The 23,846-nt window shown below is 52.4% G+C and overlaps 2 protein-coding genes across 2 annotated transcripts in view; both read left to right on the top strand.

Annotated features, from left to right (window-relative positions):
• Positions 1-986: 986 nt before the first annotated feature.
• Positions 987-6,661, top strand: EFNB3 (ephrin B3; the record flags this gene model as incomplete). The annotated part of the gene is made up of 5 exons (XM_081110173.1): positions 987-1,108; positions 3,327-3,619; positions 3,808-3,900; positions 3,997-4,101; positions 4,527-6,661. The coding sequence occupies 5 exons, from the start codon at positions 987-989 to the stop codon at positions 4,934-4,936; spliced, it is 1,023 nt and encodes a 340-aa protein (XP_080966299.1). The 3' UTR covers positions 4,937-6,661.
• Positions 6,662-12,732: 6,071 nt separating this feature from the next.
• The window catches only part of DNAH2 (dynein axonemal heavy chain 2), a 110,305-nt gene continuing 99,191 nt past the window's right edge, over positions 12,733-23,846 (top strand). Inside the window, exons 1-3 of the mRNA XM_081109007.1 lie at positions 12,733-12,843; positions 14,726-14,971; positions 19,880-19,941. Coding sequence (XP_080965133.1) covers positions 14,740-14,971; positions 19,880-19,941 — 294 coding nt within the window. The 5' untranslated portion in view covers positions 12,733-12,843; positions 14,726-14,739. The remainder of the gene's footprint in view (positions 12,844-14,725; positions 14,972-19,879; positions 19,942-23,846) is intronic.

The raw sequence follows: 23,846 nt of genomic DNA, 5'->3' as shown, positions 1-23,846 counted from the left end.
TGGGAGTTCAGCAACTTGGGTTTGGTTCCTAGACACCCGGTGACCTTGGGCTAGTCCGGGGCCTCCCGAGCCTCAGTTTCTTCATCCCTGCAATGGGGATCCTTTAGCGCTGCCCCCCACCTCACACAGGTGGTCGTGGTGCTCACTCAGGCCACTTGGTAAAGTGGAAGCCTTGAAGGTTATTCTCTCCCGACCTCCCGGGAGCAGCGGTGTTGTTTGGGATGCGGGAGGCGGAGGCTGCGGGAGCGAAAGGGGCTGGGTGCCTGGGGTGGGGAAGGCGAGAGCCTTTCTGAATCTGAGAGATGAAGATTCCTCGCGCTCCAGCGATGCGAGGGCCAGAGGGGAGACGGGCAGAAACTACGCCAGAGACCGGAGTCGGAAAGACAAAGGGGGCGTGAGAGACCGCGCCGCGCCGGGGAGCGGGCGGCGGGGCTGGGCGAGGCGGCGGGAGGTGCGCGGGCCGAGGGAGGTGTGGGGGCGTGGGCTGCGGGATCCTACCGCCCGCTCCGCCTCGAGCTCCAGCTCCGGTTTTTCCCTCCGCCATCCTCTCCCCCGCCCCGTCTCTCCTTTAACTCCCCCTCCCGGGCTCAGGACTGGTTTCCTCCCTTAGCCCGCTGCCCTCAATCCCGGCGAGGCTGGGGCTCCGGCTCGGCGCCCCCTTCCTCGCTCCCTTGTCCGACGCCCCATGCCACCACCGCCGGGTGCCTGGCTCCCTCAGTCCCCGACTTAGGCCCGCTCTCCAATCCCGGGGTGCTGGTGCCGGGGTTGGGGCGCAGGGAGCTTGCGGACCGCCCCTGGAAGGGCTCTCGAGGGCTGAGCGCCCCGGCGCTGGGCGCGGGCAGAGCAGGAAGCGGGTCCGCGTGGGAGCCGGGGTATCGGCCGCCCGGGAGGTCGGGGCAGAATAGCCTGGACAGCTAAGGCAGTCACCCCAGGGAGTGATCGACTTTGGGGGAGTTGGTGCCCCGCCCCCAGGCCTTGGCGGGGTCATGGGGGCCCCCCATTCTAGGCCGGGGGGTGTGCGAGTCGGGGCCCTGCTGCTGCTCGGGTTTTGGGGGCTGGTGTCTGGGCTCAGCCTGGAGCCTGTCTACTGGAATTCGGCGAATAAGAGGTGAGCGACCCGGGCTGGGGAGACCCTGCACCTTCCCAGCAGGGAGTGTGGAAGCCTTGGGGACTTGGGAGCTGAATTCTCTGAGCTGGGAGGACATTGAGGGAGGGTGCTGGTGCTCTGCTGGAAGCTGATGGGTGACTACACTGATGATCTGGGGAGCCAGACTCCTGGGTCGCACACAGAGCTGGGGGTGTGTGGTGATATCCAGGTGTTGGGAGTTTGAAAGACCCCAAAGGGCAAGGATCCGAAAGTTCATGGGGAGCCGGGAGGGCAGTGGAGTGGTTGTGCGGGTTTGTGGGAGACTTGCCTGGTGTCGGGGGCTGGGCTTGGAGGGAGCCTGGTTAGTGTCAGCTCTCAGGAGAGCCGCTGAGTAGGTGCTGCTGAAGCGTTGAAGGGAAAGGCAGGGTGCCTCCCTCCCCAGAAGGGAGTCCAGTGCAGATGGGAGGGAAGGGGGCTCAGTTTGGGGACAACTCCCCAAGGCTTCTTGGCTCTCATCGCACAGTCTGGCTCCCACCTCTTGCCCACAGCTAGACTGTCAGTTAGCCCTTAGCCCTTGGTGCAACAGTTTCCCAACCAGACGATATTCCTGCGTTCTGGCTTCGGGACTTCCTTCTGAAAGAAGCCTGGAGCCCCATCAAGCTGCTTCTTTGCCCCCTGGCATCTGAGGTCCCAAGGAGGTCCCATTGCTCCCTCCCCCATCTTTGCTGCAAACTCTTCCATTAGAGCTCTGTTGCAAGGCATGCTTGCTTTGCTCTGAAAAAAAAGCCAGGGGTCAGAGGAAACTTCAAGCCACACAGGGTAGAACCCTTGGGAGGTCATCTGGGTCTCTTGCCTCTGCATAGATCTCACTCCCCCTTAGCAAAAGAGTTCCGTGTTTAGAAAAAAATCCCTGGGGGAGGCTGCATGAGGCCATGGGAAGAGGTTGGGCTTTGGAGCTCATCAAATCTTAATTTTGTGAGCTGTGTGGCCTTGGGCACTTACTTAACCTTTCTGAGTTTGTATCCTTGATTCTTACAGCTCAGATGAGGATTAGAGGTAAGGGGTTGGAACATATATGCTCATTAAAGGAGAACTAGGATTATTGGCCTTCCTCTCTGTACTTCATTCACAGGCTCCCACATTTCACTATTTGGCCTCGCTCCCATTTCTTTGGGTATAATCTCAGCTGTCCTTTCTCTCTCTCTCTGTGATAGGAGAGAATCTGGATGATGCTCTAACCAACTGAGCAAACAACTTGAGCTGACCCGGCCAGGGCTCTCACCTGTCTTTTCTTTAGTCAGTCCCTTACCTGTCCACTCCCAGTCGCATTTTATCTGGTGCAGCTTGAAGACATGAGGCTTATTCTAACAGAGTCGAGAAAAGAGAATTGGGGTGTTTTGGAGGCTCTTTGGGATGTCGGGTGGGTCAAATACAGAGCAGCAGTCCCCTGGGATCCAGTTCTGAGACCTGTGTGCCATCACTGAAGAGGGAAGGGCTGCAGGCCGGCTAGTGGTGGCTGTGCTGGGCCAATGGATGCCTGAGCAGAGGGAGATGTGGGCTTGTGTTGGCGGTGGTTAGAAAAGTCAACTTCATTTCCCAAGCAATGGGGCACTTTCCCTAGGAAGTCTGAGACCTGAGGGGAGAGAGGTGCTGAGCAAGGAAATGTTGGGCAGCTGCCCCCCCCTCCCCCCTCCCCCCTGTTTCTCATTAGCCCCACTTAGGACCATTGCCAGACCAGGCATTTGCCTCCTGTCACATTGCCTGGTAAACTTGGGGCACTAGTCTTGATCACCCTCTCCCCCCACCCTTTTTTGCTCTGAAATCCCTGAAATTCGGTTGTGGCTTGGGGGAGGGGAGGCTCTGCCCCCATGGTTGACTGCCATAGAATAGTGAAATCACCTGGGAGGGGTGGGCTGTGTGGTTCCAGAGAGGCCAGCTCCTTGGTAACTGGCATCCTGTTGCCAGGGCAACGGAGCTGGTGATGAAGGGAGAGATGGCAGTGTGCATGTGGTGAGGGCAGGCTGAAGAGTGCATTTGGGCAACCAAGGGGCAGGAGACCTCTGAGCCTGGCTTCCTGCTGCTTCCAACGTGAGCTCAGAGTCCTTAGTGCCTGCTGGGTCAGAACGGACTTTCTACTCAGACAAAGGCTGCCCTGCAGGGATGTGGGACGAGGGAGGTGAAGCTCTGGGCCAGACCTCTGATACCTCTCCCCTTGTCCACCTCAACCTCCTCCCCATAGGTTCCAGGCAGAGGGTGGTTATGTGCTCTACCCTCAGATTGGGGACCGGCTAGACCTGCTTTGCCCCCGGGCCCGGCCTCCTGGCCCCCACTCCTCTCCTAATTATGAGTTCTACAAGCTGTATCTGGTAGGGGGTGCCCAAGGCCGACGCTGTGAGGCACCCCCTGCCCCAAACCTCCTTCTCACTTGTGACCGGCCAGACCTGGATCTCCGCTTCACCATCAAGTTCCAGGAGTATAGCCCTAACCTCTGGGGCCACGAGTTCCGCTCGCACCATGATTACTACATAATTGGTACTGCTGGGCAGAGGGCAGGGTTGAGTGGGGAGGTGCTCCCGGGATGGAGGGCAGATGAGGGAGGGGACCACCAGAGCCAAGAGAGACCCCTTAAGCCCTGGGGTGGTGGTGGGGCCAGGACATGGAGACAGAATTGGGGTTAGACTCCTGAGTGCCAACTCATCCCTGTGGATCTTCTCTCCCAGCCACGTCAGATGGGACCCGGGAAGGCCTGGAGAGCCTGCAGGGGGGTGTGTGCCTTACCAGAGGCATGAAGGTTCTTCTCCGAGTGGGACAGAGTGAGTGGGGCTGGGGCGCCTCCTGGGAGCTGAGGAAGGTTGGGGCAGTGCCGTCATGGTCAGCACCCCTTTCTCTTTGGCCTTTGCTATCTCCAGGTCCCCGAGGAGGGGCTGCTCCTCGAAAGCCTGTGTCGGAAATGCCCATGGAAAGAGACCGAGGGGCAGCCCACAGCCTACAGCCTGGGAAGGAGAACATGCCAGGTAGGAACGAGGGTCCAGCTCCTCCCTTCCCCAGCCTTCTCTGCTCTTGGATCCCAGCTGCCTTCCCTTCACCCTCTCCCTCCTTCTTCAGATGTTTTTTGGTGGGGGAGGAGGGAAGAGGGGAAGAGAGGATGGGAGGGTGAGAAGGGAATGGAAGCCAAATGAGGAAAAGACTCAATTAGAACTAATTAGCCAAGTCAGCGCTTCAATCAGTGCTGTCAGAGAAGTGGGGAGGACTCTGGCACAGAGCGGAAGGACTGGACACACCTGGATTCGGAGCTGGGCTTGGAGGGGTGGAGGGGATTTGGGGTCCCCAAGGGGCCTGTGCACTGGAAGCCCATGGGGCCCCCAAGGCTGGCTGCCAGATGCCCAGGTGGCTCCTTCAGCCCCTTCCCCTCTTTCCTCCTTCACCCCTTCCCTGCCAGGTGACCCCACCAGCAATGCAACCTCCCGGGGTGCTGAAGGCCCCCTGCCCCCTCCCAGCATGCCCGCAGTGGCCGGGGCAGCAGGGGGGCTGGCGCTGCTCTTGCTGGGCGTGGCAGGGGCTGGGGGTGCCATGTGTTGGCGGAGACGGCGGGCCAAGCCTTCGGAGAGTCGCCACCCTGGTCCTGGCTCCTTTGGGAGGGGAGGGTCTCTGGGCCTGGGGGGTGGAGGTGGGATGGGACCTAGGGAGGCTGAGCCTGGGGAACTAGGGATAGCTCTTCGGGGCAGTGGGGCTGCAGACCCCCCCTTCTGTCCCCATTATGAGAAGGTGAGTGGTGACTATGGGCATCCTGTGTACATCGTGCAGGATGGGCCCCCCCAGAGCCCTCCGAACATCTACTACAAGGTATGAGGGCTCCGCCCACCTGGCTCTCTCGGATCCAGCCCTCCTTGCGGTGCTCCTCCGTGTAATTCATGGTCGGAGGAGCACCTCTGGCATCTCCGTGGCCCCTTTTGCCCCACCAGCCTCTTTACTCCTCCTGGCTGTTGCCCTCTTCTCTACTTGTAGGATTCCTTAAGATTTTCACTGAATCACTTCCTGCCCTGTGGTTGGCCACGTGTGCCCTCTCTGTCTGTGTCCCCGTGTCCTATTCCCTTGGGGAGGAGGCAGAGACCAGCTGCCTCTTCTGATGACCCAGGGATGCTTGCTCCCCATACCCACTGAGAGCCAGGGGCGGGAACAGTCTGTCTTTTGCTTGGCACCTCTTTCTTTCTGCCTCTCACTGTTCTTCTCTTCTCTTCTCTTCTCTTCTCTTCTCTTCTCTTCTCTTCTCTTCTCTTCTCTCTCTCTCTCTCTCTCTCTCTCTCTCTCTCTCTCTCTCGTTCTCTTTCTCTCTTCTGTCTCTAGGTCTGTTCCTCTTCCCTAGCATCCCCCTCCCTACATCTCCTTTTACCCTCTTGGCTTCTTACCCTGTGCCTCTTCCATCTCCTGGGTGGGGGCAATCAAAGCTTTTCTCCCCTCAGCTCCCTCTTCTGACCTCTTGTCAACCACTCCCCTCAATCTGCCAAAAATGGGGGCCTTATGGGGAAAGCTCTGGCAGTCCACCCCAGCTCAGGGCATGGGCAACAGGGCCTCCTTCTCTGCCCTGCCCCAGGCCTCTGCATACTTAACTCCAGCCATTTGGGGTGGTTGGGTTATGACAGCCTCCATGAGAAGTATCCTGTTTGTCCAGTGGCCAATCACAAGATGTGAACTGGTTGGGACACGTATGGACTTGGTCTGATGCTGAATGGGTCACTTGGGACAGGAAGTGATTTGCTCCAGACAAGAAGTGACCAGGCCTGGACAGAAGTGGCCTGGCGAAGTGGCAAAAGCAGTGCAGCAGGAACTGGAAGTGCCTTCATCTGGCTGGAACTCAAGTGACTTAATCTGGGGGGTGGGGGGAGGGAGGTGGATGGTTCTCACTCTGTGGAGAAGGGGAGCAGGACAGTCCTTACTGAGGAGGATTTTCCTAGTATGCAGTGGCATTTCCCAGGACCTCCCTTCCTTTGTTCTCTGTGCTACTTCGAAGACAGCTAAGATGACTGCCATCTGCTGTGGTAGGCCCAGTTTGTCTTGTTGTTCTTCCCTGTCCACATTTCAGTATAATCTGTCACTCAACAGGACTCCCCCAAGAGCCCCTGTGTTGCCCCCCAGTAGCCCAGATGGCTGTCTTGTTCATCACATCCTCCATTTCCCACTCTCTTCAGATTCAACACAGCTCCCTTCTTAGTGACCAGAATGGTGGCCTACTGACTGGTCTAGCTGACAGTGGCACTTAGCAGCTGCCACTGTTCCATAGGGACCAGCTTATACCTCTTCCTGCCCTCCAGTACACAAGTGGGTGTTCCCTCAGTTTCCTCCCAGCTCAGTTTCATTAGACCAGAGCTGCCCTTGGGCACCAGTCCGCCACCTCAATCACCAGCCAACATGGTTGCTTGGTCCACCGGATGTCAAGTCATCGCTCTGCTGTAGTTCCCGGCTCCTTCCTGATTTTTCTAATTGCTCCATCCAGGGAACAGGAAGCTGCTGTTGCCATGCGGGAGGTGGCGGGGTATGGCTGTCATCTCAATAGTTTTATTGTAAAAGGGAAATTTGAACAACAAAAACCAAAAAAAGAATAAAAAACTTCAAAAGTTAACAAGGCTGGAAATGACTGGACATGAATTGGAACAGAGAACTAGTGGTTAGAATGGCTTTCAAGCTCATGAAACCAAGGGGAAGGGTAGGGAGAGGGTTGGGTTGGTGGGATGAGGTAGGCAGTGTCTGGGGAGGGGAGAATGGGCGGGGTGAGAAGGCTGAGGAAGGCAGCCACCAAGGGAAGGGAAGCGGGGGTGTGGGGATTGTGGGGGGCGGTGGGGGGGCGGGGGAGAGGAACCCAGGCAGGCGAAGGAGTTGCCCATGCATCTAATGGGGATGTATGTGACTGTGAGTTCCCACATGGGGAAAGCCTGGGTGTCTATTGCTAAACCAAAGCCCGGGACAAGGCAAATCACAGAAACAAAGTGGGAAAACAATGTTCACGTTAGTCTGTTCTCCTTCATCCCTGCCCAAGGCACCTCTGACGTGGGGCGTTTTACTTTGAGGAGAAGGGGTGTGGCTGCCCAGAAGACTCAAGCTGTCTGTCTCCTGGCCCCCTGTGTACCCACAACCTAGGCTCTTCTCCCCTAAAAAGCCCAGGTGCCCAGCCCCCTAGACTCAGCCCCATTCTCCAATCACAAAAGCAGCCGTCAGGAACTTCGTTGGAGCTGGTTGGCAGGGGTCACAACCTCTGCCCTCCCTAAACCTCCTCTGATTCTAGGTCCTCTCCCGCTGTCTCCCATCTGCCTGGAGGTCAAGGGGTCCTCTTGCCCCTCCTCTGTCCAGTGGGACCCCTGCCCCTTCCCCTGTCTGAGCAAGATGCCTGGATCCTGAGAGGTGCAGGCACTGTTAGGGAAGTTGAAAACTGGGAAGCCAGGTGCTGGGCGGTCGGGAATGTACTCCCTGCCTTCCAAGCCCACACTGGAGCTGCCTAAGGTGGGGAGGCTTGAAGGGGTGTGGAAGGGCTGGTCCCTTGCCCCTTAGTGGGGGTTTGTTGTCACGGCAACATCCCCTTTTTCACACAACGGGAAGCCCCCCTCAGCCTCCCTCGTGGATGGAGCCGACAGCCCCATCGCTGGCTATCAGCCTCAGGGACTTGGCAACCGTCACTATGGCAACCCAGAGCCCAGCAACAGGGCCCAGTGAGAAAGGGAGGGGTCCAAGACTGGGGCAGGGTTGTGTGTGAGAGGGGGCAAGGGAGCTGAGGGAGACTCCCCCTACACATACATCTAGAGACACAGGTGGAGAGACAAAAGGGAAGGGAAGCAGAATAAACCTCTGAGACAAACAAGCACCTCACCAAAGCGGCAGAGACATCATAACATGCTGAGAGATAGGAAGACACCTGGGGACAGATGCACAGCTGGAGAGAGAAACAGCAAATTCTACAGAGCACCCGGGGACCCGCCCCCTTGGAGCACTGGTATCTGTAGACTCCCCCCTGCCCCCCAACATGAACACGAGACCTTTAGCCTCCACACGTGTAGTGACTTGTGTGCCTTTGGAGCTACTTGAAAGTGCTGGTGATTTTCCTCCTATGCCATCCTGTTTGCTTTCTGGGTACAAGTACACAAACACTCTCCTAGGGTAGCGATTACAATAAAACGAATAGAAAGGCAGGGAGACATTCATTCGTTCGTTTGTTCATTCACCCAACGTCGTATTAAGTGTCTACTTTGTTCCAAGTCCTGTTTTGGATACGGGGAGTATATATGGTAAATAAATCCCTGCTTTCATGAAGTCCGGATTTTGGCGGGGAACAACGTAATAAAATTTCTGGTAGTGATAAATGATGTAAACAAAACAGGATGAAGAGGATGGAGGGTAACAAGATGTTTTAGATCAGGAGGTCAGGAAGGTTTTGCTGAAGAGGTGACATTTAGAAAAATGTTTTTATTGATTTTTACAGAGAGAGGAAGGGAGAGGGATAGAGAGATAGAAACATTGAGGAGAGAGAAACATCCTCAATCGGCTGCCTCCAGCATGCACCCCTACTGGGGATTGAGCCCGCAACAGGGAATCGAACTGGCTGGCAGCTTGTACTCTAGCTGGGAATTGAACTAATGACCTCTTGGTTCCTGGTCAGCGATCAACCACTGAGCCATACGGGCTAGGCTGAAGAGCTGACATTTCGTGAGTACCTCGTATAACGTGGAATCAGGCATGCAGTATGAGGAATGTCATACCCAACAGAGGGAACAGCAAGTGCAAAGCACAGAGGTAAACTCTAGATGCGTTTGGAAATAGGGAGGATGACATCACAACTTCACACGTATTCCAGATGGGTCTTGTCCCTCCCCAGCCTCCGCCTGTAGGTCCTTTAGGGTCTAGAATCCACATTTAAGAAGTTGCTCTAACTCAGTCTTCTATCCCCCCCCCCCTTTTGTTTCTTCTGTGTATGTGAGTTGCATTTTCTTCAACTAAATTTTAAGCTCTGGGAGGGCAAGGATGGTGCTCTGAGCTTCTTGGAAGCTGTGGTATGGCTGGTGGTACAGAAGATTGCAGTATGTGTGTTTGTGAATGTGGTTTATGTTGGGGTTTTGTGTTTATAAAAATATATATATATTTTTATTGATTTCAGAGAGGAAGGGAGAGGGAGAGATAGAAAACATCAGTGATGAGAGAGAATCATTGATTGGCTGCCTCCTGCACGCCCCTCACTGGGGATCAAGCCCACAACCTGGGCTTGTACCCTGACCAGAATCGAACCGTGACCTCCTGGTTCATAGGTCAATGCTCAACCACTGAGCCATGCCGGCCAGGCTATGTTGGGGTTTTTAAGGAGAATAGAGCAAAGGGTTGCAGTGGGAATTTCTGGTGGGGAATGGTTGACATCATAAACTAGAATTTCAGTGAGAATGAAAAAATGGAGCTTCCTATGGGGCTCCACAGGAAATCACAAATATGGGCACCCCATTCCCCAGGGAGAGTTTCCCGATCTGTAGACAGGCTGGGAGAAATGTTGCCGGGCGGTTTGAAGGCTGGAGGCTGGCTAGGGTGGACTCAGACAGCTAAGTTGGGGGTAGGAAAAAGGATGCCGTACAAATGGGAGTGAAAATTAGGCAGCAGATAAAAAAAATAATAAATAAATAAAACATTTCTAAGGAAAAAAAAAAATTAGGCAGCAGAAGTTTGGAAGGTAGCAGGGAAAGTGAAATCCTGAAGGGCGTTCCATGGGGACCATGTCCCAGGTACCCCTGAGTCCCCCAGGGAATTGAAGCATTCGGGGTACGGGGTCTTCTGCTTGCTTCCCCCAACTGCCATCAGAAACTTAGGCATCAGCTCCCTTCAACCCCAGTGGCTGCTGGTGGTGGGGAGATTGAGCAGCCTCAGGGGGCGGCAGCTGGTGAGTGGGGAGGAATCTGTGTGCTCAGCAAACAGCAGCCTCAGTGCCCAGTGGCTGCCTCCTCCCTCATCAATCAGCCCCAGCCAAATGTCCTTGCATTCCCACCACCCCAAGGGGACTGGGGCTGGGCCAGGGTCCCCAGGGGAGTGAGATGGGGATGGGTTGGGGGAGTTGGGGGGTGGTGCTTGGCTTCCCATCCCTGGGCCTCTATTCTCTCCTCTCCTGGAAGCTCTCAGCTCTTCATGTCATGGAATGACTCTCTCCTGGCTCCTACCATCATGAGGGCATCAGCTACAAATCACCTGTGGGGGTCTGCTGGGAAGGGATAAAGGGGAAGAGGGATGAGTCAGGGATGAAGAGGAATCTACTCTGGTTCTCACGGACCAGCCCAGGGCACAGTCAGCAGGGAGGCTGTTGGCACAGAGGCCGTGTCTATACACCCTCCCCCCCCCCCCCCCCAGCTAGCCTCTCCATCCCTGACAGATGCTCTGGACAGCAGGCTGTGATCGCCACCCCCAAATGTCCTCTCTTCCCACCTCTCCTAACCCCCAGCCCTCACTCCCTGCTTCCCATCAAGATCCAGAGGTCTGGCCCCCAGCTCACCTCAAATCTGTTGCTCCCCATTGGGGACTGGGGCCTCCAGACCTTAGCGTAGGGCCCACTCTCCCCCTCCTTAGCCCTTGCTCCCCTCAGGGACCCAGGCGTCCTGCCCACTCCCCTCACCATAACAACCATTCTTTTGGAGTTGCTTTAAGACTTTAATATCATTTCATTGTCAGCTAGTTCAGAGAAGGTTGGGGGCACAAAGAGACTGGGGTGGGCAAAAGAGGGCCAAGGTAGGGGGGAAGCAAGGGAAGAACTCCCCTCTCTCCGTGGAGATGGCTCTGAGAAATCAAATATTGACAGTGAGAGAACAGAACTTATTAAAGCTGGGACAGGGGTGTGTGTGGGGAGCTGTGGGAATGGCCGGATGCCTGGGTTCTGAGAGTAATGAAGGTTCTGGGAGGAGGGACCAGGCTGAGGCTGGGAGGATGCGGTAAGACTAAGAGTCCTACTGGTACAAGTTTTGCTACCAAGTCTGTTTCTCAGCTGTCCCCTAGAGCCCCTGGGGAGACCCCATCACAGCTGTGGTTGGCCCCACTCCATCCCTTCCCCCTCCCTCCACCTCTGTTGATGAGCTTCAGCAGCGTTTAATCGGATTGAGCAGTAATTAGCAAAGTGAAATGTTTGATTACCTATTTAGCATAATGTAGGGGGCTGAGATCCCTAGGCACAGCCAACGTTGGAGTCAGAAAAGAAATGGGGTCTACACAACATTCCTTACCCTGAGGGAGCCCTGCCTATAAGAGGCCCTACCCTAGGCCTCCCCTCATGTCTTCACTTCTTTGGAACTTCTCCCTGGGGGATCTGACCAATTACGCTACCTCTCTCTGCCACCCCCTGCCTATCTGATTAGAGGAACTCCCACTTAGCCTGGCTTGCTGTGCAGCTGGTTTTGGGGTGTGGCAGGACCCCTCTCTCTTTCAGTCCTTGCTCTCAGTAACAGGAGTTTGGGCTGGGCAGGAGGCCGCAAATCAGAGCCTAAATATAATGGTAGTGGTGGTGCGTGCCAAGGGCAGGGCCTGCCAATTCTGGAAATAAAGACAGGGTAGGTGGAATGGTGAGGTCAGAGTTGAGTCTGAGTGTGGGTTAATGCACTGGCTCTTCAGGAGTATCAGAGACTGCCACTCCTCTCAGTGCCAGCCTGGCATAATGAGACCTGTCAGGTGTGGACACCCCCAGGAACACCCACCTCAGCTCCCCTTTCCTCATCCAGCAAAGAAAATGTCATCAATTTAGCTCCTCATGGAAATGCAATCAGTGGGCTTGCTGCTGGCTTTGTCTTAATTAGGCACTATTGATGGAAGCAGGTGGGGTGCCTTCCCATCCCCCTGGATGGCTTCCTCCCTTATCTCCCAGGTCTCCCTGAAGCGTCTTCTGGCCTCAGGTACAACAGTCTTCTAGCCGCCTTTCCCTGCGGCCCCGGCGGCCCGCAGCGCCCCCTAGCAGCGGTGGAGGGCTGCCCCTCCGCTCACACCCCTCTCCTCTCGCTTCCCCAGGACGCAACCTTTGTTCTTATGGAGATCTTAGCGCCTCCCCGGCGTGGTCACCTTCCCCAGGAGTCCCCGCCTCCCGTTTCTCCCCAAAGTGAGCGATGCTTTCCAAAGCCAATCCTCAGATTCCAAAAATTCCAGTTCCATTCTTCCCTCCCTTTCCCCGCCCCGCGATGCCGGGTGATCCTAGACCCCAGTCCGAATTAAGAAGGGGGGACGAGCTGGAGGGCAGGGGTGCTCCAGCCCCGGTTTTTCCCCCGCACCCAGCTGCAGCCACGGCTGCCTGGAAATCCTGGAGCGCCTTGTAAGCGCTGATGAGCCTCGCAGGCGGGACCCCGGGCGCCATCTGCTGGACTCATTGGTTCCCTTAAGACCCGAGCGGGGGCGGGCGCTTGGGTTCTCCCTGTTTAGTGTCCTGCAGGAGGGCAGCTCACTGTTTCACAGTCCTCTGAGCTCTGTCCTCAGCCCAAACCCCACGCACCCTCCAGCCTGCCAGACTCAGGGGCTCCCCTTGCCCCCAGCCCGCTGGCCCTGAGTCCCAGCAGGGACGCCTCCAGCCGAGCAGGGCAGCCGACAGGTCTTCACTGCGCCTGCGCCGAGGACGCCGGCTCTGCGGTCAGGCACCGCTGCCGCTCGCCCCTCCCGGCCCCGGGTTTCCATGGCGACGCTGCACGCGCGGGTCTGAGAGGGCCAAGCCGGGCAACTTCTTAGCTGAAGTGGCCCTTCCGTCGGCCGAGGGAGGAGAGGGTCGGCGCCGTGAGGTGTGTGTCCGGGGCAGAGGGGCGGAGGAAAAGAATGCTGGGGTGATTTGGGAGCTGCGGGGAGAGGGGCCGTGGTGAGGGGGTCGGAAGGACAGTTGCGGGGAGGGAGGAAGCGGCAGTTGTGGGGGGAGGGGAGGGGAAGGGGCAGTTGGCGCTGAGCTGGAGAAGCGGGGACAGTTGGGGTAGTTGTATGAAGAAGCTCCTGAGAGAGGACGTTTGCGCACTGGTGGTCCGTTTGAGGAGAGGGCCGGCCCCCCACAGTATTTAATTAGTACCACAGCTCCTCCGGGGCCTGCCCTGTGGGACGTGGGGTGAACCCGTGGGAGGGCGCCGGCAGCCTTGGCAGCCAAATGCTCCGGAGGGGAGGCTCCGGCGGGAGGCAGGGAAGCACGGCCCGACGCCTCCCTGGAGACCCCGGAGGAAGCCGGGCTGCTGGAGCTGGTTTCATGGACGTGTTGGCCCAATAGAACGTTTCTCCTTGGCGCCAAGTTTCAAATCCTTCGGGTTTGAAACTCATAAGCGGAGCTCAGTGCGGGTGACAGCCCGTGGGGGTGAGGAAGGGAAGCCACGGGTGCTGTCGGAGAGGCTGAGCCCCGGGGGTCCTGAGCGCCTGCCCGGGGTGCCCCTGCTTCCAGCCACCCTGGCCTTCTCCTCCCCTCCTGTCCTCCCCCGACACACAGTTGGAAAGTCCGTGGTGGGTGACTCGTCCTTCCTTCTTCCAGTCTGTTCTCAGGGCACTTGGAGTCAAGTGATCTTGGTGTTCATGACCAGTCAGCACGGTCACTCAGCCAGGTGGGCTGAGGCCCTGTCGGCACACGCAGAACAGGGGTGCTACCCCTCGGGAATGAAAAGCCAGTGAGACGTTGTAAATACGGTGGTTTTTCTTTGTTTAAGGAAGTTGCAGATTTTAGTTTGAGCAGGAGGAGTATTTTCCCATTTCCCCCTCCGCCCCTTTCCAGGGGTAACGTGGGAGGAAAGGAGGTACGTAGGGAAAGCACATTGGTTTGCTTCATTGACTTGATACAGTGACGAAGGGGGGGGGGCGTGCCTGGGGACCGTCTTCCCTTCCCGGGGTCTGCTCTCACTCAGCCGCGTCTCTGAGGGATCGGGTGGTTGAGGGTGTGTGTAACCACACCTCCGCCTGGTATACTTTTTCCTGATTATCTTACGTTTTCATACTTCTGGGCAGGGGTGGGAGTTCCTAAACCCTCATCAATGGGGTGTCTGTTGGGCCACCACCTTTGACTTCCATATTCTTTAAAAAAAAATATATATATATTTTATTGATTTTTTACAGAGAGGAAGGGAGAGGGATAGAGAGTTAGAAACATCGATGAGAGAGAAACATCGATCAGCCACCTCCTGCACACTCCCCACTGGGGACATGCCAGCAATTGAGGTACAAGCCCCTGACTGGAGTCGAACCTGGGACCCCTCAGTCCGTAGGCCAATGCTCTATCCACTGAGCCAAACAGGTCAGGGCAACTTCCATATTCTTTTTTTTTTTTTAAATATTTTTATTGACTTGTTACAGAGAGGAAGGGAGAGAGACAGAAACAGATGAGAGAGAAACATCGATCAGATGCCTTCTGCACGCCTCCTATTGGGGATTGAGCCTGCAGCCAAGGTACATGCCCTCGAACGGAATCGAACCCGGGACCTTTCAGTCCATGGCCCAACGCTCTATCCCCTGAGCCAAACCGGTCAGGGCAACTTCCATATTCTTAATGCCTTGAGGGATCCCATCGATTTTTAACCCAATGCTCTGAAGAAAGTGGGATATCCCAGGGGAAGGAGTGAGGACTGCAAGGCCACTGTGGTTAATGGAGCCGGGACTGCGGGGGATTTGCTTGTGGACTCCCAGTTTCCTGTGTGTCTGCAGGTTTTGGTGCCGTGATGTCCAGCAAAGCTGAGAAGAAGCGGAAGGCGGGTGGCAAGAAGAATGCCCGCAAGCGAGCTGCTCAGGCTGCTGTGGCCCCACTGGCCCCAGAGCCTGGGGAGGCCACCCAGCCTGACAGTGGGCAGGGCTCGGAGCTGGAGCAGCAGCCAGAGCTACTAGAGCCAGAGCCCGAGCCCGAGCCCGAGCCAGAGCCAGAGCCGGAGCCGCAGCCTCTCAAGGAGAAGCCTGGTGCGTACAGGCTGCCAGGGCCTTGGAGGGAGAATATTAATATTCAGGAGGGTCTTCGGGCTGGGGAGCAGGCAGGTTCTATTGTTTTGGGGTAAGAATCAGGGGGGTTAGCAGAATCTCAGGCCTGCCGATGGGTCCCTTTTTGTGTATTTTCCTCCTGCAGAGCCTGTGCTGCTTCTTTCTGCCTTAAAAATGTCCCCCAGTGCACCAGGAGCTCACCAGCCAATCCTTTATTTCAGCCTCTTCCTCCTTATTCAAGTGTTCATGGTTGCTCCTACCCCACTGGAGAGGGTTTAATCTCTTCCTTTTTTCCCATTTTCACCCTGGGTGGCAAAACAAATAATGTTTTTCTCCCATTAAGCCCATCACCATGGAGACAGTCTGCTTTGCCACCCTTTGAATCCTAAGCCTGACTGATGCTTTCCCCATCTGTTTGAGGCTCTTGTATCTCCACCCTCATGTTGGCAGGGCCTTGGCTGACTTAAGGAGGTTCAGGTTCAGGGCCACAGGAAAAGAAGCCTGAGGTCTCTAGACTGAGAGAGAAAAGAGTTTAAAGAGGCTGCCTTCTGTGGCTTTGATCTGAGGGATTCTTTCCCTGTAAAATGAGCTGGGACCAATAGGGTTGGAAGGATTTTGGTAGCTGTTGCTGTCCCTGGGCTGTTCCTAGGGCACAGGCCAGTGTAGATATGACTGTGAGCTAAGTATAGTCCTCTCCTTTTACCTGGGGCATCCTTTAAAAAAAATATTTTTAAAATATATTTTTATTTTTAAAAAATATATTTTATTGATTTTTCACAGAGAGGAAGGGAGAGGGATAGAGAGTAAGAAACATTGATGAGAGAGAAACATTGATCAGCTGCCTCCTGCACCCTCCCCCCGCCCCCCGCCGCCCCCCACTGGGGATGTGCCCGCAACGAAGGTACATGCCCTTAACTGGAATCGAACCTGGGAACTTTCAGTCCGCAGGCCGATGCTCTATCTAAAATATATTTTTATTGATTTCAGAGAAGGGAGAGGGGGAGAGAGAGAGAGAGAGAGAGAGAGAGAGAGAGAGAGAGAGAGAGAAACATCAATGATGAGAGAGAATCATTAATCGGCTGCTTCCTGCATGCCCCACATTGGGGATCGAGCCCATAACCTGGGCATGTGTCCTGACCAGGAATTGAACCATGACCTCCTGGTTCATAGGTCGACATTCAACCACTGAGCCATGCCAGCCAGGCTATCTGGGGCTTCTTTACATTGCTAGCAGCCTCTCAAGATGGAGAGAAATAGAATTCCTTTTCATATTAAAGGTTGATAGATTAAGGGTGAGCATGGGAGAAAGGGCCATAGGGCCATAGGGCCTTGCCCTAGGATCCAGAGATTAGAAATGTGCAACTTTTTTTTCTTCTGAGGTCTCTTGAAAGCAATTTGAAATGGGACTGGCTCCTAGAAGCTGGGTACCAGGAGTAGGCTGGGGGAGGAGAGAAAGCAGTGATGTTCAATTTGGAGAAATCCTCTGGGATAGGAAGAGAAAGAGCTTCTAAATGAAAGCACTGACCACCAAACCCAAGGATCTGACTACCTTGGCTGTAGGCCTTTTTAGTGTTTGATGTGCAGTTTTCCAGCTGACGCATAACCCTGATGGGGGTTCAGAGAAGACTTGGGTCTCCGTGGTAGCCCTGAAATGAACATTAATCCCCGAAATCTTTAGAGACAGAGGGGTCTGAATGTCTGTGTCCCTCTAGAACTCGTGTGCTGAAATCCCAGTGCCCAATGTGATGGTGCTGGTAGGTGGGCCTTTGGGAGGTGTTTGAATGACGAGGGTGGAACTGTTATGAATGAGATTAGTGCCTTATAAAAGTGGCTCCAGAGAGATCCCTTGCCTCCTTCCACTCTGTGAAGACACAGTGAGAAGTCTGTGACTGGGAAGAGGGCTTTTACTCGATCATGCTGGCACCCTGATCTAAGACTTCCAGCCTCCAGACTGAGAAATTTCTGCTGTTTATAAGCCACCCAGCCTGTGGTATTTTTCTGTACAAGCTAAGACAGGGCTGAAAACACTTCTTGGAAAAGGATGGTGAGCAAACAACCTTTTGAGATGTGTATTGACATCCTTTGCATTCTAAGTTCTCCTCATTAAGAAAAGAAGTAGTACAAACCCAGCTGATGTGGCTCAGTGGTTGAGCATCGACTTATGAATCAGGAGGTCACCGGTTTGATTCCGGGTCAAGGTACATGCCCGGGTTGTGGGCTCTATCCTCAGTGGGGGGTGTACAGGAGGCAGCGGATCCATCAATGATCCTTTCTCATCATTGATGTTTCCATCCCTCCCTCCTTCTCCCTTCCTCTCTCTGAAATCAATAAAAACATATTTTTAAAAAGAGAAGTAGTACAGGTTCTAATCTATAATTGAAAAAAATCTGTAATTTTAAAAAGCCCTAAGAACTAAAAGTTTTTCCCCCAAAGTTGGGCATCTAAAACTTACTTGGTGGTATAACAACCTAAACTGACATGACATATTTATAGTCTAAACCACATAGTATAAATTTTCACATGTTTTACTGAAGAAATACTACTGATATTAAAAACTTGATTGTGCAGTGCTGTTCCAGAGCCTGCTGGAAGGTGCCGGATGGGGGGGTATTACATATTATATTACAACTAGAGGCCCAGTGCACGAATTTGTGCACAGGTGGGGTTTGGCCAGCCTGCCCCAATTGAGGCTGGCTGGCCCCTCTCCTGGTCGAACTCCCAATTGAACTCCTGGGGGACAATTTTCATATTAGCCTTTTTTTATGTAGGATTCTAAATTATGAAATATTCTTGACCTCAAGGGTTTTTGATAAGGGATTGTTGACCTGTATTTCAGAAAAAGTATAGAGAATAATATAATGAACACTCACGTATCCATCACCCAATGTAAGAATAAATTGTGATAGCAACAAGGAAATTCCTATGCTTTTCCACCCCACCCCAAACCCTTCTCTCTTTTTCCAGAGGTCACCACTATCCTGAGTTGGTGTTTTTGAAAATTTTTACTGTGTGTATCCATGAACATCATATACTTGTATTGTATTGCATGATTTAGATTTTACATAAATTGTGTTATAGAAGACAAACCAGTTTACTCTTTAAAATTTTTTTTTTAAATATATTTTTATTTCAGAGAGGAAGGGAGATGGACAGAGATATAGAAACATTAATGATGAGAGAGAATCATTGATTGGCTGCCTCCTGCATGCCCCACACTGGGGATCAAGCCTGAAACCCAGTCATGTGCCCTGACCAGGAATCAAACCATGACTTCCTGGTTCGTAGGTCCAACGCTCAACCACTGAGCCATGCTGACTGGGCAAAACCAGTTCACTCTTTTTTTAAAAAATCATGCTTATGCCTTTCTTTACATATTTATATTTATTTATTCTCTACATGTATATTTATTTTTTAAAATATATTTTATTGTTTGTTTTTTTTTTTACAGAGAGGAAGGGAGAGAGATAGAGAGAAACATTGATGAAAGAGAAACATCGATCAGCTGCCTCCTGCACACCCCCTACTGGGGATGTGCCTGCAACCCAGGTACATGCCCTTGACCGGAATCGAACCTGGGACCCTTCAGTCCGCAGGCCGACGCTCTATCCACTGAGCCAAACTGGTTAGGGCACCAGTTTACTCCTAAGATTGTCTCAGTCTCCCTCCCTTGGCCTACTTCCTGTCTGAAATCTTGAATGCTCTCAGTTTTCTCAAAGGGCAGTGGGTTTCTTGGTCACCTGTCCCATTTACTAAAAAACTCCTCGAATCGCCTCCATCCCTTTTCATGATTTCTGTCCTTGGCCTCTGTGTCTCACTCCCCTCTTAGTTTTTCCTTCTGGAAGATGGAGTGTTGTGTTTCCCAAAGTCTTTTGGTTCCATCCTCCTTTCAGCCATGGCAGATGGGAAACCCACCAATTTTACCCCAGGCTCCTGTTTAAGCAACAGATCAGGAGGTACACCTGGGTCAGGAGAGATCAGGAGAGAAACACCCTCCTGGGTTTGAGGGGGTTCCGGAGTGAGTGTGGCAGAAATGAGCACCAGCAGCCTGGTTGTTTGGAAAGGGGCCGATTTCTGTGGAATCCAGCTTCCCTACGTGAGAAGAGGATTGGGAGAAGAAGCTGAATGCCTAGAATATCCACTTAGTACTGACTGTACTTATGCCCCTGCCTCCCCGGACCCCCTCCAGCCCCAGTCAGCTTTTTAAAAGAAAAGCCACTTGGTATAAACTGAGATATAATTCACTTACTATAGAATTCACTCCTTTAAAGTATTCAACAATTTCTGGTATATTCACAAAGCTGTGCAACCACTATATAATTTCTGAGCATTTTCATCCCACCCCCAATAAGCCACTTTAAGCCTGAGAAATTGGAACCAGATGACCCCTACATCTTTACTTCTAAGTTGCATCAGACCCTAGCCTTTTAGTAGTCACTCCCTATTTCCCTGTCCCCCTCAGATACTGGTAACCACTAATTACTTTCTGTCTCTATGGATTTGCCCGTGTTGGACGTTTCATATAAATGGAATTATACAATGTGTGGTCTTTTGTGACTGGCTTCTTTCAGTTGGCTTAGTGTTTTCAAGGTTCATCCATGGTGTAGAATTGTAGCAGAGCTTCATTCTTTTTTTTTTTTTTTTTTTAGGGTTGAGTAATATTTCACCACACTTTGTTTTTTATCCATTCATCTGTTGATGGACACTTGGGTTGTTTCCACCTTTGGCTACTGTGAATAGTGCTGCTATGAACATCGGCATACAAATGTCTCTGAGTATCAGCTTCCAATTCTCTTGGGTATATACCTAGAAGTGAAATTGCTGGGTCGTAGGGTGATTCTATGTTTAACTATTTAAGGAATGCTTTCATTTTTGAATCTTTATTCTTCCCAGAGCCAGAGTTAGAGAATCCTGAAGTACAGAAAGAAGAATTAGAGGAGCTTGAGGTGGATGTGGTAAGTTTAGATTTTTCTTGAGACAAATACTCCTCTCCAACAAATGGCGAATCAAAAGATTAGTTGTAGCATGGGGTCTAAGGAATTCTCTTCAGTCTGTCAATTCCTTCTCTGTCCTCTACTGGTAACCTACGCACTACAGATCCAGCTCACTAAGTAAAGGGCAAAGTTATCCATGCCACACCCCCTCCAGAAGAAGAGGGCTTTCAGTGAGGAACAGGCCTCTTAGCTGTCCCTTCCTTGTCTCCTCACCTTGGGTAAAAGGTCGACAAGCTTTATCAATTGTAGGGGTGAACTTCTGAACAAACTGAACAAGCTGGGCAGATATTGTCCTAATTGGATACTAATGTCTTTTTTTTTTTTAATCCTCACCTGAGGATATGTTTTTTAAAAAAACATATTTTATTGATTTCTTACAGAGAGGAAGGGAGAGGGGTAGAGAGTTAGAAACATCGATGAGAGAGAAGCATCGATCAGTTGCCTCCTGCACACTCCCTACTGGGCATATGCCTGCAACCAAGGTATATGCCCTTGACTGGAATCGAACCTGGAACCCTTGAGTCCACAGGCCGACACTCTATCCATTGAGCCAAACCGGTTAGGGCGAGGATATGTTTTTATTGATTTTTTAGAAAGAGAGGAAGAGAGAGAGAGAGAGAGAGATCAATCGGTTGCTTCCCCTACTTGCAGTGACCAGGCGAACCAGCAGCCTAGGTATGTGCCCTGCTGTATGGGATGACGCTCCAACCAACTGAACCACTGGGCCAAGGCTAATTGGATACTAATTTCTAAGATGTTCTTTTTTTCCCTTTCTTTCAGTTTTCTCCTTTGGCAAAATAATTTGCAGAAGCCACTTCAAGCACTTAAAAATATGTATATATATTTTATTGATTTTTTGCAGAGAGGAAGGGAGAGGGATAGAGAGTTAGAAACATCGATGAGAGAGAAACATCGATCAGCTGCCTCCCGCACACCACCTACTGGGGATGTGCCCGCAACCAAGGTACATGCCCTTGACCTGGGACCCTTCAGTTCGCAGGCCGACGCTCTATCCACTGAGCTAAACCGGTTAGGGCTACTTCAAGCACTTTTAGAAATTGGCACTAAGTTACCCATACTCCTTTATTTCCAAGTTGTATCAGAGCTTATCTATAGATACTTGGGTTAGAAGAATGGAGTGGTGACCTTGAAATTTTTTGTAAATGAGAGAAAAGTAATAACTACTCATTAAAAAAAAAACATTGGAAGGTACAGAAAGTAAAACAAAGAAAGGAAAAAGAAGTCATATCATGACAGCCTAAACACATTCAATGTTAACACTTTGGTACGTGTCTTTTCTTTCCGTGTATAGGTTTGTCAGTTTTTTTAAAAAAATGATCCTAGCCCTAGCTGGTTTGTCTCAATGGGTAGAGTGTTGACTCACTATCTGAAAGGGCCTAGGTTTGATTCCGGTCAAGGACACATGCCCATGTTGAGGGCTCAATCCGCAGTGTGGAGCATGTAGGAGGCAGCCGATCAATGATTCTCTCATCATTGATGTTTCTATCTCTCCCTCTCCCTTCCTCTCTAAAATGAATACAAATATATTTTAAAAAATAAATAAAAATAAAAAAACGATCCTAACTGGCCCTGGTTGGTGTCTCTCAATGGTTAGAGTGCCAGCCTGTGCACTGAAGGGTTCAGTTCCTGGTCAAACGTTGCAGATTGGATCCCCAGCCCTAGTCAGGGCACGTGTGGGAGGCAACTGACCAATGTGTTTCTCACATCGATGTTTCTCTCTTTCTCTCCCTGATCTTTTTCACTCTCTTTAAATAAATAAATAAATATGAGCTTAGCCAGTGTGGCTCAGTGGTTGAGCATTGACCAATGAACCAGGAGGTCATAGTTTGATTCCCAGTCAGGGCACATGCCCAGGTTGCGGGCTCGATCCCCAGTGAGAGGTGTGCAGGAGGCAGCTGATCAATGATTCTCTCTCATCATTGATTTTATTTTTGTTTGTTTTTGTTAATCCTCACCCAAGGACATTTTTCCATTGATTTTTTAGGAAGAATGGAAGAGAAAGGGAAAGAGAGAAACATTGATGTGAGAGAAACACATTAATTGGTTGCCTCCTGCATGAGCCCTGACCAGGGCCCAGACCAGGGCCCAGGCCGGAGAACAGTCTGCAACCAAGGTATGTGCCCTTGACTGGAATTGAACCCAGGACCCTTTCATCCACAGGCCGACACTCTGTCCACTGAGCTAAACCAGTTAGGGTTCATCATTGATGTTTCTGTCTCTTTCTCTCCCTCTCCCTTCCTCGCTGAAATCAATAAAAATATATATTAAAAAATCAACGGGGCCCTCACCGGTTTGGCTCAGTGGATAGAGTGTCGGCCTGTGGACTGAAGGGTCCCAGGTTCGATTCCGGTCAAGGGCATGTGCCTTGGTTGTGGGCACATACCCAGTGGGGGGTATGCAGGAGGCAGCTGATCGATGCTTCTCTCTCACTGATGTTTCTGGCTCTCTATTCCTCTCCCTTCCTCTTTGTAAAAAATCAATAAAATATATTAAAAAAAAAATCAATGGGAAAAATATCCTTGGATGAGAATTAACAACAAAAAATAAAATAAAATAATCCTAACTGTAGCATATACCATTATTATACTTTTTATTAAGCTTTTTCACAAAACATTTTATCATTTTTCATGTTATCCTAACTAATAATAGAGAAACATGGTAATTAACCATAACTTCGCTACCCTTCCCATTGGCTAATCAGCAAGATATGCAAATTAACTGCCAACCAAGATGGCGGCCGGCAGCCAGGCAGCTGAAGCAAACAGGAGGCTTGCTTGCTCCAGTGATGGAGGAAGCCAAGGTTCCCCGCCTGCTGCTGCCGGCCTCTGAGCTTGCACTCTAAGAAACAGTGTTGCAATTGTAGAAGCTAAACAGAACCCAGAAACCGGCTTTCAGCTGTCAGAGCTGGAGCTAGCAGGACCGCAGCAGTGTTACAATTATAGAACCCAAACAAACCCAGATTCCTGCTTTCAGCAGCCAAGGTCTCAGAGCTGGAGCAGAGCCTCAGAGCTAAAGCTGGCTCTCAGCTCCAGTGACAGCCATAGAAGGTAAATAAATCCCAGAATAAAAAAATAAGAAAAAAAGGAGAGGTTGGGAGCTTCAGTCACCCGCCAGCCTGAAAACGGCCTTCAGCCCCTCACCCAGACTGGCCAGGCACCCCAGTGGGGACGCCCACCCTGAAGGGGGTGTGACCAGCTGCAAACAGCCATCATCCCTTCATCCAGGCTGGCCAGGCACCCAAGCGGGACCCCCACCCTGCTCCGGGACACCCTTCAGGGCAAACCAGCTGGCCCCCACCCGTGCACCAGGCCTCTATCCTATATAGTAAAAGGGTAATATGCAAACTGACCCTAACAGCAGAAAGACTGGGAATGACTGGTCACTATGACACACACTGACCACCAGGGGGCAGACGCTCAATGCAGGAGCTGCCCTCTGGTGGTCAGGGTGCTCTCACATGGGAGGAGCTCTGCTCAGCCACAAGCCAGGCTGATGGCTGCCAGTACAGCGGTGGTGGTAGGAGCCTCTCCTGCCTCCTCAGCAGCGCTAAGGATGTCCGACTGCAGTTTAGGCCTGCTCCCCGCTGGCAAGTGGACATCCTGCGAGGGCTGCCGGGCTGCCAGAGGGATGTCTGATTGCCATCTTAGGCCCAATCCCCCAGAGAGTGGGCCTAAGCCAGCAGGTGGTCATCCCCTGAGGGGTCCCAGACTGCGAGAGGGCACAGGCCAGGCTGAGGGTCCCTCTCCTCCCCGCCGAGTGCACAAATTTTTGTGCACAGGGCCTCTAGTCTATATATATATAAAAGCCTAATATGCAAATTGTCCCCATGGGAGTTCCACTGGGAT

This window comes from Myotis nattereri, assembly GCF_964212035.1.
Source record: "Myotis nattereri genome assembly, chromosome: 16".
NCBI classification, from domain to species: domain Eukaryota; kingdom Metazoa; phylum Chordata; class Mammalia; order Chiroptera; family Vespertilionidae; genus Myotis; species Myotis nattereri.
The sequence above is the reverse complement of the archived record's forward strand: the minus strand, read 5'-3'. Positions and strand labels throughout refer to the sequence as shown.